We start from the raw sequence: 17,053 nt of genomic DNA on the forward strand, positions 1-17,053 counted from the left end.
GCGGCATCGTGGGGGGGGGGCGCAACATCATGGGCATCATATCCATCCGAGGCAAAATCAGGGGCTTCTCTGGACAATTCCTCGAGGATAGGGGAAGGCAGAGAAGGCTGAGGGGGCTCCACTCTGTGAGGTTTGTCCTTTCTGGGCCTCTTAGGGGCAGGTTTAGGTTTTCTCTTCAAGCTGGGATCGTGAGCTCGAGACTTCTGAGAAGAGGGCAGCTTGTGCTTACCAGACGATTTTGCTTTTTCAGCAGTGTCCTTAACTGGTAGCACGGAGGTAGAATCAGAGGTAGACTGGCCCACTGAAGGTCTATCGGCTGAAAGGGCAGGAGATCTAGCTGCTTCTGAAGACAAAGTAGGAGGACTCGTGGCTGTTTATCAAAGGTAAGACCGAAGTCTTTGGAGCCTCTGTTTAAGTGCCGGCTTGGTTAAATTTTTACAAGCAGGGCACGAGTGGGTAGGATGTTCCTCACCCAAACAAAAAAGGCACTGGTTGTGACTGTCAGAAAGTGTGATTTTATTCGCACAGGTCGTACACCTTTTAAAAGGAGACGGTGAGGCCATAAGCAAAGAACTAGGGATGGGGGGGAGGGGGGAAAGGGGGGAAAAAGACCGTGGGGAGCCGATTAGGCAAACAAAAGAAGTGGAGGATCACTAAGTAGGCAATTAAAACAAACAAAAGCTCAAAGGAGCCTAGAAAAATAGCCAAAAGGCAACTAGTGAAGCGCTCAATCTTTCCTGAGAACCGTTCAGCTCGGCGGAAAAAAGGAACTGGGGAAGATGGTGGGTGGGAGGAGCATATACCTCGTGGAGGCACACCATAAAATTGTTACTTTTAGCTCTAGAATCTTCCGAGAGAGTCAGTGCAGGTGCAGACAATACCCATATGTGTGCATTCAGACGCCACGAAAAAGAACAGTGAACTTTTGATTTCTGCTTGATCTCTATACAGAATTAAAAACAACAGTTTGAAGCTATTTACAATGCTAGTTCAATGGCAAACAGATACCACAGTTTGCACTAAAGCAGAAGTGATAGTGACTTGGAATACCTGATTATGCAGTCTGGAACTGTGCCTTCCAAAAGGACAATAAGCCTGTGTAGTGTTGGGCAAGCTACAGTCCCAGAACCCCCAGAAGGAGGGAGTGGTAAATCACTTCTGAGTACTTTATATCTTTTTAAAAACTGCAAGAAAAGTGACAAGTTGGAATCAATTCAATAGCACACAATTATTATTGTTTTAAGTGATTCACTGAACTAGCATGTGACAGGAGGTAGGAAAAACAGGATTTGTTTTCATAGAATGAAATCACAACTTGCAAAAGATCCTAATAAAAAGCTTGCTCTGCTTTTTTTTACAGCTCACTAAAGCTCCTCACCCACTCTGTGTTGCTCCATTTGGAACATACTATAGTTCAAACAAAGTAGGTAAAGATAACATGAATATTACTGTCAAATAAGTTAAGTTCTGCTTGTGCTGAAAAATAATTATGTTGATCAGATTGTTTTTACTAAAAGTTTCCACCAATTGATACTGATTCAAACAATACTAAATATATGTATCACTGTAACAACAAAAGTACAAATGCCTACCTGAACCAACAGGGGAAGAACCAACACTGAGACTCTGTAGACTTCCATTCCTAAGCAATGTTGGAGACTTCTGTAAATTAGAGCTTGTTATACTTCCTGCAGTGGATGCTACCGATGATGTTGGGGAGGCAGAACAAACTGATAGGTGGGAAACATTGTCCTGACTTTTATTTCCTTTGGGCCTACCAGGCCCATGTTTACACTGCTTATTTCCTTTCCGTTTCTTTTCCTTTACAGTTTCATCTTCTGTCCCAGAAGACTGAACACGCTTGTACCCTATTGATGTAAGGCTTGAACTGCCCAACTCTCCAGGTGAACTGTCAAAAATATTAGGCTGAGAAGCAACAGTTGAGGTTGAAGGGAGACCAAGTAACGAAGTAAAACAATTTACACCCCCTTCCTGGCTGCCAGTCTCTCCTTTATGTACATCTTTGGTTGACAATGTCTGCTGGGAATGAGTATAGGTGTCATTACGTAGATCTGAGTCTGTAAAACTCAAGAAGTCCTGGGGAGACTGAACTGAACTTCCGGAGGATGACTTTGTACTGCCAGGAGTTCCCAGAAAACTGCCTGCAGAAAGGAGGAAGCAAGGTTAGTTGATTAAAATAAAATTACAGAATCTGATGGTAGAGGTGTGCTCTTTCATATTTATTGACTGCAAACTCTAGTTCTTCAAGAATTCTCGTTTTGAAAAGGAACTGAATTTGCTAAATATATAACCTATCACCAAGCATTAAAATTTAATAATAATCAAATATGAGAATAGAATCCTTTAGATTCCATTAGTAGATAGTTGCTCAGATCCATCAGTTAGTAGTTCAACAACAGATAAGCCCAACTATGATATCAACATTATTTCTCTGTATAAATCTGAGACTTTCATTCTGTTCAGGTGATCCAAATCATGGTTTAGGGATTTATCAAATATGCTTGGTTCCTCACATCCCATTTCTGGACACAGAGCAGCTAGTAGCACCTTCCAAGCAATTGCTTGAAATAGTTTTTAAAAGATGGTTTGGAGGTTACAGCCCTCTGCCTGAACACCACACAAATAAGTACACAGACTGTCAGAGGAGGAATGGTGTGCTCTGTCCTTCTTGTATGATTAATATAGAAATCAACTGGGCTACTAGCAGATTGGAAGACCCAGCCAGCACTGAAACACACTTCTCTGTCCCTCCTCTGAAATCTAGCAAATACAGTAACTCTGGGCACTTTATTTATTAGGCTGCTTTAGTACTAATCTTAGTTAGAAATAGAAGAGTCTATCTATCAGTACACATGAGAGCCAGTATGTTACAGAGGATAGAACAACACATAAGGACTGTGGAAACTTGGAATTAAATGGAATCCAAGGAAGTTCACAGTAGGATGGCACTGGTAGAACCTCTCAAGTATTTCACATATGCTGAAAACCGTCTTAAAATAGCTATACATTGGATGGGACCTGATGGCACATAACACAGTACACAAGAAGGAAAGAAAGGTTTCAGATGAGGTGAAATTAGCAGTTTGATCCAAATAAGAAAGAAAACTATAATAGACAAAAAAGATACAATAATTCATTTAATGTTCATAAGAAGACTGAAAATCATATGAAGGTTGAGGAGTCACAGCCACAGTTTCAAATGCTTGTGTATTATAAAAAGATTCCTCAAAGGCAGGGGGGAAAACCCACAATCTTCCAGCAGACACCATCACAATTTCGCAGATTTTTATTTATCAAGGAAACAGACATTTGTTTCCTCATTCTACCACTGGCTCCAAAATCATTTTTCTAAGCTACATTAACTTACAATCCAATGTGGTATTCAAATTAAAACATGAAAAGCACATTGTACCTAAATTTGCAAAGCTTAAACAATTTAACTGTTGCAATCATGGAAGTAACATAGCATTCTTGAAAAGTACCTTGTTGAAAAGTACAAGCTGCTGGCACTATAGCTCCAGGAGTCCTTCCAGAACCAGGCTTTCTTCCCCTTTGACCTGAATTATGACCCACCAACTTCTTTCCCTTGCTCTCTGAACCTCTGGCCTCTGAAACATCATTGCCGCCTGAAACATGTGCAGAGACTTCCTGGAAATTTGCATTTGTAAAGCGAGCTGTGGTATCTTCCAGCCTCTTCAAGGAGCCAGTAACAGAGTTGTTGGTAGTGCTTGTGTAAGTCTAACAGTATTGAATTGGAAAAGAGGAAGTTGAGAGAAACAGTTAGACCACAAACAACTAACTGTCCTCCAAGCACATTATTTCATTTCAGAAATACAGAAGTGTCCTAAAGGTTTAAAACCATATATTAAAAAGGTAAACATGATGCTGTATTTATTAGCAGTTTAAAGTTGCCATTTAAAAGAATTAAACATTCTAAAGCTTTTTCTTAAAATGTAAACAATAGAGTATGAAAAATAAAACACACTTACTAACACATCTACAAGTTACCAACTGCCAGTTTTATAAGCATCAGAGTGTAGCAATTACCCGAAGTGCACACAATGACATACTCTTACATTTAATCAAGATACTTATATTTATTAAATACTGTCTATCAGTTATTCCTTCAGACTCTAGTGCCTGCTGTTCAAAATGCATGCTTTTGGAACATGTTACAGATTAGCCTACCACATTTTACTTTATTGCCTTAAATCTCCAAATACAAGCAAGTGCAAATTAGCATGAATAAATAAAATGAAAGAGCCATTCTTATTATTTTAGTTATTCTCTGACTTAAATTTAGCAAGTAACAAAATGCACCCACTTTATGGTAATATTTACTCATATCCATGAACAAAGATACAAAATCTGTACAGTCATCTCATATCTAAAGATTAGTAACCAAAGAAAGTGAGTAAGTGGAGTAAAATTTGTTCTGCAAGAGGATGCAATATATGAGACAAAAAAGGAAAGCAATTGTAGGTAATTATCCATTAAGTTGCTTAAAATAGTTTCTCAGAAGCACAAAAGAATGGTAGCCCTCCCTTTTAGCTGTACTTCCTTCTGCCACATCATATACAGTGGTGCCTCGCATTACGATGTTAATTCATTCCAGCAAAATCGCTGTAGAACGAAAACATCGTAAATCGAAATTAAAAAGCCCATAGAAACGCATTAAAACTTGTTTAATGCTTTCCGATAGGCTTAAAACTTACTGTCCAGCGAAGATCCTCCATAGGGCGGCCATTTTCGCTGCCTGTCTTGCGAGGAATCCGTCCCTAAACACAGCGGGGAGCCATTTTATTTACCCGGTGGCCATTTTGAAACTGCCGATCAGCTGTTGGAAAATCATCGTTTTGCGAAGAATCAGTTCCCGAAGCAGGGAACCGATCATCACAAAGCGAAATTCCCCCATAGGAAACATCATTTTGCGATTGCAAAAGCGATCGCAAAAAGTTCATCGTAATGCGATTTCGTCGTTAAACAAAGCGATCGTAATGCAAGGCACCACTGTACGTTCTAAAGGAGGTCCCTTGCCGTAAAAATAGCTTTTGGTGGGGAGACAGGAGGTTTATGTGGAGAAATCACCGTGCTTAATTCTCTCCTGAAATTTAGAGTGCTTAATTTTCTCAAGAGTGTATCACTGTTTCTTCTATGACTGAATTACTGTAGGATTTTTTTTGTCCCACGACACTTGAGGCTTGTTTCTACTAACTTTTATATATACTAACCAGAAACTATATGGATACAAATCAAAGACAGTAACTCTTCTATGCAGAAATGAAGAGGAGGAGGAAGATACTGATGAACTGAAAAGATACTGCAGAATAAAAGTTATTTCAGCGAACTACCCAGTGCTGTATTTCAGGGAATTTCAAAAAAGACTATTCACTTAAAGGAAACAATTATTTTCATTTAAAAAATACATTGATTTTACATTAAAATGCTTCTTAAATATGATGAGCAAACATTTTATCTTCTAATTTACTTAGCATAGATATGTGAATCTATAGACATACTTGAATATTTATTAAATTATATGCATAAATCCATAACAACAATACTGTTCATTTTCATCCAATTTACTGTACAAACTCCAGGGTCAGGCAACACTTTTATTGGATCACTAAAAATTTACAAATAAGACAAGCTTTTGAGTTCTCCAAAATTCTTTATTCGCCAAAGGCAGTACAGAATTTGGAATTAAACGAACTTTCTCTAATTTTCTATACTACTGTCCTTTAAAATATATTTCTACACAGGGGAAACAAAGTTATGGATTTCTTCCGTTCATAATTAACACAACCCACATGTAAATCCCCAGAGGTTGGGGGAAGCTGTTTTTGGTCTAAAACAGTTCCAAGAGATTTTCAGGGAATGGCCTTTTTTCAGAGCAGATATGACCGGCCAGTCACTTCTATGGGGAGTGGAGATGAGCAGTTTCTGGGGTAAACTAGCTGCCAGGGAATTAGTCAAGGTTGTGGAGCTGATCATACCCGTTTTGAAGAAACACCCTTTCAGGCCAAGGAACAAGCAGGGAAGATAGGTTTAACATGAAAATGGCAAACTGGTCCCTCCAGAGGATTTGGTAGAACTATTCATTATGGGGAGAGGCAATTTTCTTTCTTTATATGGGGAGGGGGGGGGTTTAACGCCCTCTAAGGAGAATGACTCCTAAATCCTTAGAAGCTGCCCATCTCTGCCATAGGATATCACAGGGCCACATTCTGCTCTCCTGTTTGTGAGCTCTCTCTCTTTCTCTCTCTCTCCAGTTCCAGTTGTTTAAATTACAGATATGGTCAATTAAAATCATGATAAAACCACAGACATATAAAATAATAAGAGACCCCTCATATCTGAGAATCTCCCACACAATTGATCGCAATGGCTTTCAGAAAATTAGCCCGAATGTTTCTGGCCACTTTTGCGAATAGCGTCTCTCTCTCTCTCTCACTCACACACACACACACACACAGAGAGACATAGTATGAATGGCAGTGAAGTGAGGAAGAAACGAGGATGGATTTCTTGTGAGAACTGGGGAGTATCAAGCAAGGTGATATTTATAACTGCACATCTTGCTCATTCTTTCCTTTCACATTGCCAAGACAGAACTTGTTTAAACACACATATGGAGTTCATTTTCCTCCTCCCTGGATCCTTTTTAGTCCTTTTTATTCATTTGTTTAATTCTACTGCTTGTAATTCCCTTCTGGTATGTCAGAAGTGCCATTTTACTAAACAGGCATTGGCATTCAGCTTGGGCAACTGGGAAATAAAAAGAATAATTTCCCACATTTACACAAACCAAAACAAACTGAGCTTCCTCCAAAAGTAAATGTAGAAGTGATAAATTCTGATATGACAAATCCAGTAATAATCATAATTGATTAAGATTCATTATGTACTTTAGAAACATTGATCTTATCCTTCTGGAGCAGGTCATTTAGAGACTTTTGCAATTTCTTTTTGAATTGTTTTTCCACCAGGTTGTTCTGGTCTTAAAGCTTTCCACTCCATTCACATTTTATATGACTTCTCCAGCAGAAGTCAAGAGTAATATAAAGACCAATGTTACTCTTCATTCACATACTGATTGGAAGAAGAATAGCAAAACTAAATAAGGGCACTATAAATTAAAATGTAGCATTCATTATTACTTGAAAAAAATTGGCATTGATCAGTTTTCTTACAGAAGCATTCAATATTTTAATCTTCAGATTTTCTAAGTATCCTGTTCACTCAAAAATGAAGGAATATTTATAATATTCTGTGATAAATGCAGCCTAGGGGCATTATGTAGGAATGTGATTTCTCATCTCAGAGTGAACTAGATAAATAAAATGCAATTACTGTACACAAATAACTTGCCCAGCATTAAGAATCAGTTCAAGAAGAGAACTCAAGTCCCCCATAAGGCTATACCAAATGTGATCAGATTTCTACTACCGTGTTTCCCTGAAAATAAGACAGGGTCTTATATTAATTTATGCTCCAAAAACACATTAGGGCTTATTTTCAGGAGGCGTTTTAATTTTTTAATGTACAACAATCTACATTGATTCAAATACAGTTATGTAATCTTCTTCTGGTTGCTGCACAATGCTGCACAGTGGTGGAGGGCAGGGTTTCACGTAAGTGGGACTTATTTTGGGGGAGGGCTTATACTTTGGGGTCTCGACTTACGAACGGCTCGACATACGAACGATTCGACTTACGAACTGCTTTCATAGGAATATATGGACTCAACTTACGAACTTAGATTCGAGTTACGAACTCTTTTTTTCCCTTTTTTTTAAAAGCTAAGTCATCTTAGGTTAAAAGAAAAAAAGAAAAAATATCCCCCTCTAGTGGCAGAAGGTGGAATAGCAGCTTCCCATTAGTTTCTATGGACGAAAAGAGCAGATACGGATTAAATGGTTTTCAATGCATTCCTATGGGAAATGCAGATTCGACTTAAGAACTTTTCGACCTGAGAACTGCCTTCCAATACGGATTAAGTTCGTAAGTCGAGACCCCACTGTATTACAAGCATCCTGAAAATTCATACTAGGGCTTATTTTCAGGGTAGGGCTTATTTATGGGGAAACAGGGTATCTATATAAAGTTCAATGTTTTTCCTTCTTGAATTCTTTCTTAGCCAAAGATCTGGCAATATGTTCTTGTTTTAATGTACTTAATTGCCATTTTCTTGTCGTCGTTGTCATTTAGTCGTGTCCGACTCTTCATGACCCCATAGACCAGAGCACGCCAGGCCCTCCTATCTTCCACTGCCTCCCACAGTTCTGTCAATTTCATGTTGGTTGCTTCGCAGACACTGTCCTGCCATCTCATCCTCTGTCGTCCCCTTCTCCTCTTGCCGTCACACTTTCTTAACATCAAAGTCTTTTCCAAGGAGTCTTCTCTTCTCATGAGATGACCAAATTACTGGAGCCTCAGCTTCAGGATCTGTCCTTCCAGTGAGCACTCAGGGTTGATTTCCTTTATAACTGATAGGTTTGTTCTCCTTGCAGTCCAGAGGACTCTCAAGAGCCTCCTCCAGCACCACAATTCAAAGGCATCAATTCTTCGGCGGTCTGCTTTTTTTATGGTCCAGCTCTCACTTCCATATGTCACTACAGGAAAAACCATAGCTTAGACTATTCGGACTTTTGTTGGCAAGGTGATGTATCTGCTTTTTAAGATGCTGTCAAGGTTTGTCCTCGCTTTCCTCCCAAGTAGCAGGCGTCTTTTAATTTTGTGGCTGGCGTCTCCATCTGCAGTGATCATCGAGCCCAAGAAACTAAAATCTGTCACTGCCTCCATATATTCCCCTTCAATTTCCCAGGAGGTGATGGGACCAGTGGCCATGTTCTTCGTTTTTTTGATGTTGAGTTTCAGGCCATTTTTTGCACTCTCCTCTTTCACCCTCATTACAAGGTTCTTTAATTCCTCCTCACTTTCTGCCATCAGAGTGGTATCATCTGCATATCGGAGGTTGTTGATATTTCTTCCGGCAATCTTAATTCCGGCTTGGGTTTCTTCCAGTCCAGCCTTCCGCATGATGTATTCTGCATATAAGTTAAATAAGCCGGGGGACAATATACAGCCTTGTCGTACTCCTTTCCCAATTTTGAACCAATCAGTTGTTCCATATCCTGTTCTAACTGTTGCTTCCTGTCCCACATATAAGTTTCTCAAGAGATAGACAAGGTGGTCAGGCACTCCCATTTCTTTCAGGTGGTCCACACAGTCAAAGGCTTTTGCCTAGTCAATGAAGCAGAAGTAGATATTTTTCTGGAACTCTCTGGATTTTTCCATAATCCAGCGCATGTTAGCAATTTGGTCTCTAGTTCCTCTGCCCCTTCGGAATCCAACTTGTACTTCTGGGAGTTCTCGGTCCACATACTGCTGAAGCCTACCTTGTATGATTTTGAGCATAACCTTGCTAGCGTGTGAAATGAGTGCAATTGTACGGTAGTTGGAGCATTCTTTGGCACTGCCTTTCTTTGGGATTGGGATGTAGACTGATCTTTTCCAATCCTCTGGCCACTGTTGAGTTTTCCAAACTTGCTGGCATATTGAATGTAGCACCTTAACAGCCTAATCTTTCAAGATTTTAAATAGTTCAACTGGAATGTCATCACCTCCACTGGCCTTGTTAGCCAGGCTTTCTAAGGCCCACTTGACTTCACTCTCCAGGATGTCTGGCTCAAGGTCAGCAACCACATTATCTGGGTTTTCCGGGATATCCAAATTTTTCTGATATAATTCCTCTGTGTATTCTTGCCACCTCTTCTTGATGTCTTCTGCTTCTGTTAGGTCCCTCCCATTTTTGTCCTTTACCACGTTCATCTTTGCACAAAATGTTCCTCTAATATCTCCAATTTTCCTGAACAGATCTCTGGTTTTTCCTTTTCTGTTATTTTCCTCTATTTCCTTGCATTGTTCATTTAAGAAGGCCCTCTTGTCTCTCCTTGCTATTCTTTGGAAGTCTGCATTCAATTTTCTGTAGCTTTCCCTATCTCCCTTGCATTTTGTTTCCCTTCTCCTCTCTGCTATTTCTAAGGCCTCGTTGGACAGCCATTTTGCTTTCTTGCATTTCCTTTTCTTTGGGATGGTTTTTGTTGCTGCCTCCTGTACAATGTTACGAGCTTTTATTCAAAGTTCTTCAGGCACTCTGTCCACCAAATCTAGTTCCTTAAATCTGTTCTTCACTTCCACTGTGTATTCATAAGGGATTTGGTTTAGATTATACCTGAGTGGCCCAGTGGTTTTTCCTACTCTCTTCAGTCTAAGCTTGAATTTTGCTATGAGAAGCTGATGATCAGAGCCGCAGTCAGCTCCAGGTTTTGTTTCTGCCGACTGTATAGAGCTTCTCCATCTTTGGCTGCAGAGAACATAATCAATCTGATGTCAATATTGCCCATCTGGTGATTTCCATGTATAGAGTTGCCTCTTGTGTTGTTGAAAAAGAGTGTTTGTGATGACCAGCTTGTTCTCTTCACAAAACTCTATTAGACCACCCCCTGCTTTGTTCTGAACTCCAAGGCCAAACTTCCCTGTTGTTCCTTTTATCTCTTGGATCCCTACTTTAGCATTCCAATCCCCTAGAATGAGAAGAATATCTTTCTTTGGTGTCAGTTCTAGAAGGTGTTGTAAATCTTCATAAAATTGTTCAGTTTCAGTCTCCTCAGCAATGGTGGTTGGTGCATAAACTTGGATTATTGTGATGTTGAAAGGTCTGCCTTGGATTCGTATTGACATCATTCTATCATTTTTGAGATTGTATCCCATTACAGCTTTTCCCACTCTTTTGTTGACTATGAAGGCTACTCCATTCCTTCTACGGGATTCTTGCCCACAATAGTAGATATGATAATCATCTGAGCTGAATTTGTGCATTCCTGTCCATTTTAGTTCTCTGATGCCCAGGATGTCGATGTTTATTCTTGCCATCTCCTGTTTGACCACCTCCAGCTTCCCAAGGTTCATAGATCTTACATTCCAGGTTCCTATGCAGCATTTTTCTTTGCAGCATTGGACTTTCCTTTCACTTCCAGGCACGTCCACAGCTGAGCGTCCTTTCGGCTTTGGCCCAACTACTTCATTAGCTCTGGAGCTACTTGTACTTGTCCTCCGCTCTTCCTCAGTAGCATGTTGGATGCCTTTCGACCTGAGGGTCCCATATTCCAGCGTCATATCTTTTAGCCTTTTGTTTCTGATTATGGGGCGTTCTTGGCAAAGATACTGGAGTGGCATTGCCATTTCCTACTTCAGGTGGATTGCGTTTAGTCGGAACTCTCCACTATGTCCTGTCCGTCTTGGGTGTCCCTGAATGGCATAACCCATACCTTCTCTGAGTTCTCAAGCCCCTTTGCCACGACAAGGCAGCAATCCATGAAGGGATTTTTCTTGTACTTTAAATATCTACGACCCATACAGTCAAACACTACTTTTTAACAGTGAAACAGCGCTGTGGTTATCATGTCTCTATAATAAATTGAAATTCAGCACAACTGGAAATAATCATCTGCATTTTCACTACTTGAAAACAGTTTGAAGTATTTATAAAACTACCGCAATCCTGAGAGGCTCTAAACCAGCCATTAACTCTACAGGCTCATATTTTAAAGAAAGGGTTGGGGGGGGGAATAATGTGTATGACTTTGAGTACATTATATCCAAATATTAGCAAACCATCCAAAAAGACCGGCTACTCCAGTAAACTATGGTTCTGAGAAAGAGTACTGTGCATGCACACTGCCTCCTCCTCATTCTTCACTTTTTATAACTTATTTGGTGTTTTTTTCTTTATTTTCATTGTTATGACTCCTTTTTCTCAAGAAAATGGACTCAAGGTGGCTGACACAGTAATAGAAACAAATTGATTAAAAACTTAATAAATGATTACATTAAAACAATTAAACATATAGTATTGAAATAACGATCTAAAACAGTCAAAAACACCGTAAAATTCATGCACACATACCTTAACAACACACATAAATGCCTTTCCATAGGACTATTTCAGCAACGTAGAGAGGGGGGATTTGCTGGTTGGGTAACAGCCTATCCTCCATATTATTTTACTCAGGCTGCATGCCCTGGAGAGGACACTCCAGCTTCGCGTACAGCATCAAAACACTAGATGCTGTTCCACGTCCTCCATACAAAGCATGTTACCATAGTCTCTCGAGACTGAAGGATGCCTATGAGGATTTCTCTCTCTCTCTCTCTCTCACACACACACACACACACACACACACACACACCCCTATCTATCTATCTATCTATCTATCTATCTATCTATCTATCTATCTATCTATCTATCTATCTATCTATCTATCTATCTATCTATCTATCTATCTATCTATCTATCTATCTATCTATCTATCTATCTATCTATAGCTCTATATCTACCGTATTTTTCGCTCCATAAGACGCACCTTTCCATAAGACGCACCAATTTTTTAGGAGAAAGCAGGAAAATATAATCTGTTTTCTTCGCTCCATAAGACGCGCAGACTTTCCACCCCCGTTTTATGGGGGAAAAGTGTGTCTTATGGTGCAAAAAATACGGTATATATCTATTATCTATATCTATATATATATCTGTGTAAGAAGGGATGGTGATTTGGGAAGACTACTGAAGCATTGATATATAAAGGTTTCTACATATATATTTAAAAAATGACTGTGACATCGCTGAAACCAGTTGTATTGGCTCTTGCCTTTCCATTGGACTATTTCAGCAACGTGGAGAGGGGGGATTTGCTGGTTGGGTAACAGCCTATCCTCCATATTATTTTACCCAGGCTTCGTGCCCTGGAGAGGCCACTCCAGCTTCGCGTACAGCGTCAAAACACTAGACGCTGTTCCAAGTGCTCCATACAGAGCATGTTACCATAGTCTCTGAAGACTGAAGGATACCTAGGAGGAAATTAATAATATCTCAGGCCAAAACAAAATAAAAAACAAAGACAATAAAAACACTGTCGAACCTTGAAGACGAACTGCTGTATTTTAATGTGAGCTTTTCTGAAGCTTCTGCATGTTCCCAACAGATGTATCTGTGAAGGCAGTGAGACTAGAAGATGGGCCTCCCCTGAAGGACTTAGAAGCCACAAAGGCTCATAGGTGGAGATATGGTTCTTCAGATAGTCTGGACCCAAGCCATATAGGGCTTTATAGATCAGAACCAGCACTCTAAATTCGGCTGAGACACATACTAGTAGCCAGTGAAGCTGTTGTAACAGGAGTTATTTGCTCCCTGCAAAACCTGTGTTTTAGTCTCTTGATTACAAACCAGAAGCAAATTCACCTGCTGACATATGTTTTAATATTTTCGCGAAGGCTTTCACGGCCGGGATCTAATGGTTGTTGTGGGTTTTTCGGGCTTCTTGGCCGTGTTCTGAAGGTGGTTCTTCCTAACGTTTCGCCAGTCTCTGTGGCCGGCATCTTCAGAGGACAGCAAACTGGACAGTTTGCTGTCCTCTGAAGATGCCGGCCACAGAGACTGGCGAAACGTTAGGAAGAACCATCTCAGTTTGCTGTCCTCTGAAGATGCCGGCCACAGAGACTGGCGAAACGTTAGGAAGAACCACCTTCAGAACACAGCCAAGAAGCCCGAAAAACCCACAACAACCGTTTTAATATTTGTTTGTACATTTTTATATTGCTAAACTACTGTGATGGTATTACCTTTCCTTTTTATCATTGACAGCTACAGAGTAGTTTTGCAGAAAGGTATAGTAAAATTACTAATATATTGCCATTTTTCTAACAGCATATATATTTTAAAACTCATGACTGTTATGATCCAAGTATCTTCAACTGTGACTAGTGATCATCAACAGGGCTTTTCTGTAACACATACGCAGAAGAAATCTTCACTTTATAAAACGCACATCAAGAACGCAAAGATCAGTTTGACAGAAAAGGAAGGAAAAGCTCACTTACTTTCTCTGTAGTTACTGTGAGAGAAGGAACCAATGATGGTGAAGATTCAGACTGCTTCTTGTGTTTTTGTTTATGTTTATCCTTTTCTTTATATTTCTAAAAGAGAAATGAAAATAAAATAAAATTCAACATATATCAGCAATAATAGGCTTATTGAAAGTATATTTCAATGTTTTTTGACATGAATTGTTATTATAAAATTAAGTATTCAAATGTGTACAAAATAATGGCTAAAATCCTGTTGGTTTGCTATGTTGGCGGAAGGCATGTACAGTGGATATAAAAAGTTTACACACCCCTGTTAAAATGTCAAGTATCTGTGATGTAAAAAAAATGAGACAAAGATAAATCATTTCAGAACTTTTTCCACCTTCAATGAGACCTGTGAACTGTACAACTCAGTTGAAAAACAAACTGAAATATTTTAGGTGGAGGGAACTAAAAATAAAAAACTGAAATAATATGATTGCATCTGTTGACAATATTGACTGGTATTTGAACTGTTCATAATTCCCTCTACCTTGACTAAGGTCCCTGTCCCAGCTGAAGAAAAACAGCCCCAAAGCATGATGCTGCCGCCACCACGTTCACTGTGAGTATGGTGTTCTTTTGGTGATGTGCAGTGTTGTTTTTGCGCTTTTAGGGCCGAAAAGTTCAACCTTGGTTTCATCAGACCATAACGCTTTTTCCCACATGCTTTTGGGAGATTTCAGATGTGTTTTTAGAAAATTTAGTTGGGCTTGGATGTTTTTCTTCGTAAGAAAATATTTGCACAAAAGCTTCAGGCTTCTGCTAGAAAGCTGAACGTGAAGAGGAACTTCATTTTTCAGCATGACAACGACCCAAAGCATACATCCAAATCAACAAAGGAATGGCTTTACCAGAAGATTAACGTTTCGTAATGTCCCAGCCAGAGCCCAGACCTGAATCCAATTGAATATCTGTGGGGTGATCTGAAGAGGGCTGTCACAGGAGACGCCCTTGCAATCTGACAAATTTGGAGTGTTTTTGCAAAGAAGAGTAGGCAAATATTGCCAAGTCAAGATGTGCCATACTGATAGACTCATACCCAAAAAGGCTGAGTGCTATAATAAAATCAGAAAGTGCTTCGACAAAGTATTAGTTTAAGGGTGTGCATACAGATGCAATCATATTATTTCAGTTTTTTATTTTTACTTCCCTCCACCTAAAGATTTCAGTTTGTTGTTCAACTAAGTTGTACAGTTCATAGGTCTCATTAAAGATGGAAAATGTTTTGAAATTATTTATCTTTGTCTCATTTTTGTACATCACAGACACTTGACATTTTAACAGGAGTGTGTAAACTTTTTATATACACTGTATGAAGAATACGGGAGATTGTTGTCACATGTACCACACAGCCAGTACTTGCCAGATATTCCTGCAGCTCCTTTAATGTTGCTGTAGGCCTCTTGGCAGCCGCCCTGACCAATTTTCTTCTACTTTTTTCATCAATTTTGCAGGGACATCCAGTTCTTGGTAATGTTACTGTTCTGTCATATTTTCTCCACTTGATGATGACTGTCTTCACTGTGTTCCATGGTACAGTGGTGCCTCGCATAATGAGCGCACCGTTTAACAATGAATCTGCATAGCGATCTATTTTTTGTGATCGCTAATGCGATCGCATTGCACTGTGATGTTTTTAGAACAGCTGATCGGCTGTTCCAAAATGGCCGCCGGGTGCCCAAAATGGCTGCCGCAAGCATTTTCGCGCGGTTTCCTCACTTACCGAGGCGGCGAAAATGGCGCCGCTATGGAGGATCTTCGCTGAACTGTGAGTTTTCGCCCTATAGGAATGCATTAAACGAAGTTTAATGTGTTCCTATGGGGTTTTTAGTTCCGTTTAGTGACGATTCCAGATAGCGACGATTACTCCGGAACGGATTAACGTCACTATGCGGGGCACCACTGTATATCTAATGCCTTGGAAATTCTTTTGTATCCTTCTCCTGACTGATACCTTTTAACAATGAGATCCCTCTGATGCTTTGGAAGCGCTCTGCGTACCATGGCTTCTGCTGTAGTATGTGACTAAGAAAATGTCAGGAAAGACCTACTAGCACAGCTGTATCTTATTTGGGATTCCTTAGAGGCACTTTAAATGATGGCAGGGGTGTACTGACTCCTACTTAACATGAGTTTGAATATGATTGTTTAATGCTGAACGCAACTACATCCCCAGTTATAAGAGGGTGTGCACACAGATGCAACCATATTATTTCAGGTTTTTATTTTTACTTCCATCTACCTAAAAGATTTTAGTTTGTTGTTCAACTGAGTTGTACAGTTCATAGGCCTCATTAAAGGTGGAAAAGTTCTGAAATGATTTCTCTTTGTCTCATTTTTTTTTACATCGCAGACACTTGACATTTTAACAGGGGTGTGTAAACTTTTTATATCCACTGTAAGTCATAAATATTCACTTTGTTTCTTGCCTGCTGTTAATAAGCCACTGATGGAATTTTATGGGGGGAAGGGTGCATGACTATGCTGGCTTGGCACATGCTCAAGAATCCTGGGGGTGGGGGCTCACTCAGTGCCAATTAGAAGCAAATGAATGTTATGCATTTTGCCTTCCATCTGCACAACACAGCAACAGAGTTCAATTAAACCGTACAATTAATAAAGGCGCTAAAATTATTTTCTTCTAATGCTAGCCACTATTTCCAAAGGCATAATTTCGCATATCATAGAAAAAGACATCCACATAATTTTATTTTATTTTACTTTGCTTGGTAAACCACAAATATTTCTAACTGTTGTCTCCACCCCTATTCCTCTGCTTGCACAGAGCATTTAGTAGAGGAAGCATGTTTTGTTCCATCTCCTGCGAGGACTCAAAAACTAACAAGTAGTGTGCACCTGCAGTATTCTCTTCTCCCTTCCTACCTACTTCTAATAGGGTAGGGAGAGGGAAAGATAAGAAATGGATTTATGTCATTTCTTGCCTTCTCCAAATTTTTCAGAAGATAAAATAAGCTCTGTTTCTTCCCAAAATATAAGCTTCAGCATGTCATGATTTCTCACCCTGGACAAACTAACTAATCATAACTATGGTATACTAAAA

The 17,053-nt window shown here is 39.6% G+C and overlaps 1 protein-coding gene across 7 annotated transcripts in view; it reads right to left on the reverse strand.

Moving 5' to 3' along the window:
- MLLT10 (MLLT10 histone lysine methyltransferase DOT1L cofactor) overlaps nucleotides 1-17,053 on the reverse strand; it is a 144,363-nt gene that overhangs the window by 54,738 nt on the left and 72,572 nt on the right. For all 7 annotated transcript variants that reach the window (XM_073003068.2, XM_020801776.3, XM_020801806.3 and 4 more), the window contains 3 exons: nucleotides 13,963-14,058; nucleotides 3,504-3,759; nucleotides 1,593-2,162 (listed from right to left, as the gene is read on the reverse strand). In XM_073003068.2, coding sequence (XP_072859169.1) covers nucleotides 1,593-2,162; nucleotides 3,504-3,759; nucleotides 13,963-14,058 — 922 coding nt within the window. The remainder of the gene's footprint in view (nucleotides 1-1,592; nucleotides 2,163-3,503; nucleotides 3,760-13,962; nucleotides 14,059-17,053) is intronic.

The sequence above is a fragment of the Pogona vitticeps genome, chromosome 6 (assembly GCF_051106095.1).
Source record: "Pogona vitticeps strain Pit_001003342236 chromosome 6, PviZW2.1, whole genome shotgun sequence".
Classification (NCBI taxonomy): Eukaryota; Metazoa; Chordata; class Lepidosauria; order Squamata; family Agamidae; genus Pogona; species Pogona vitticeps.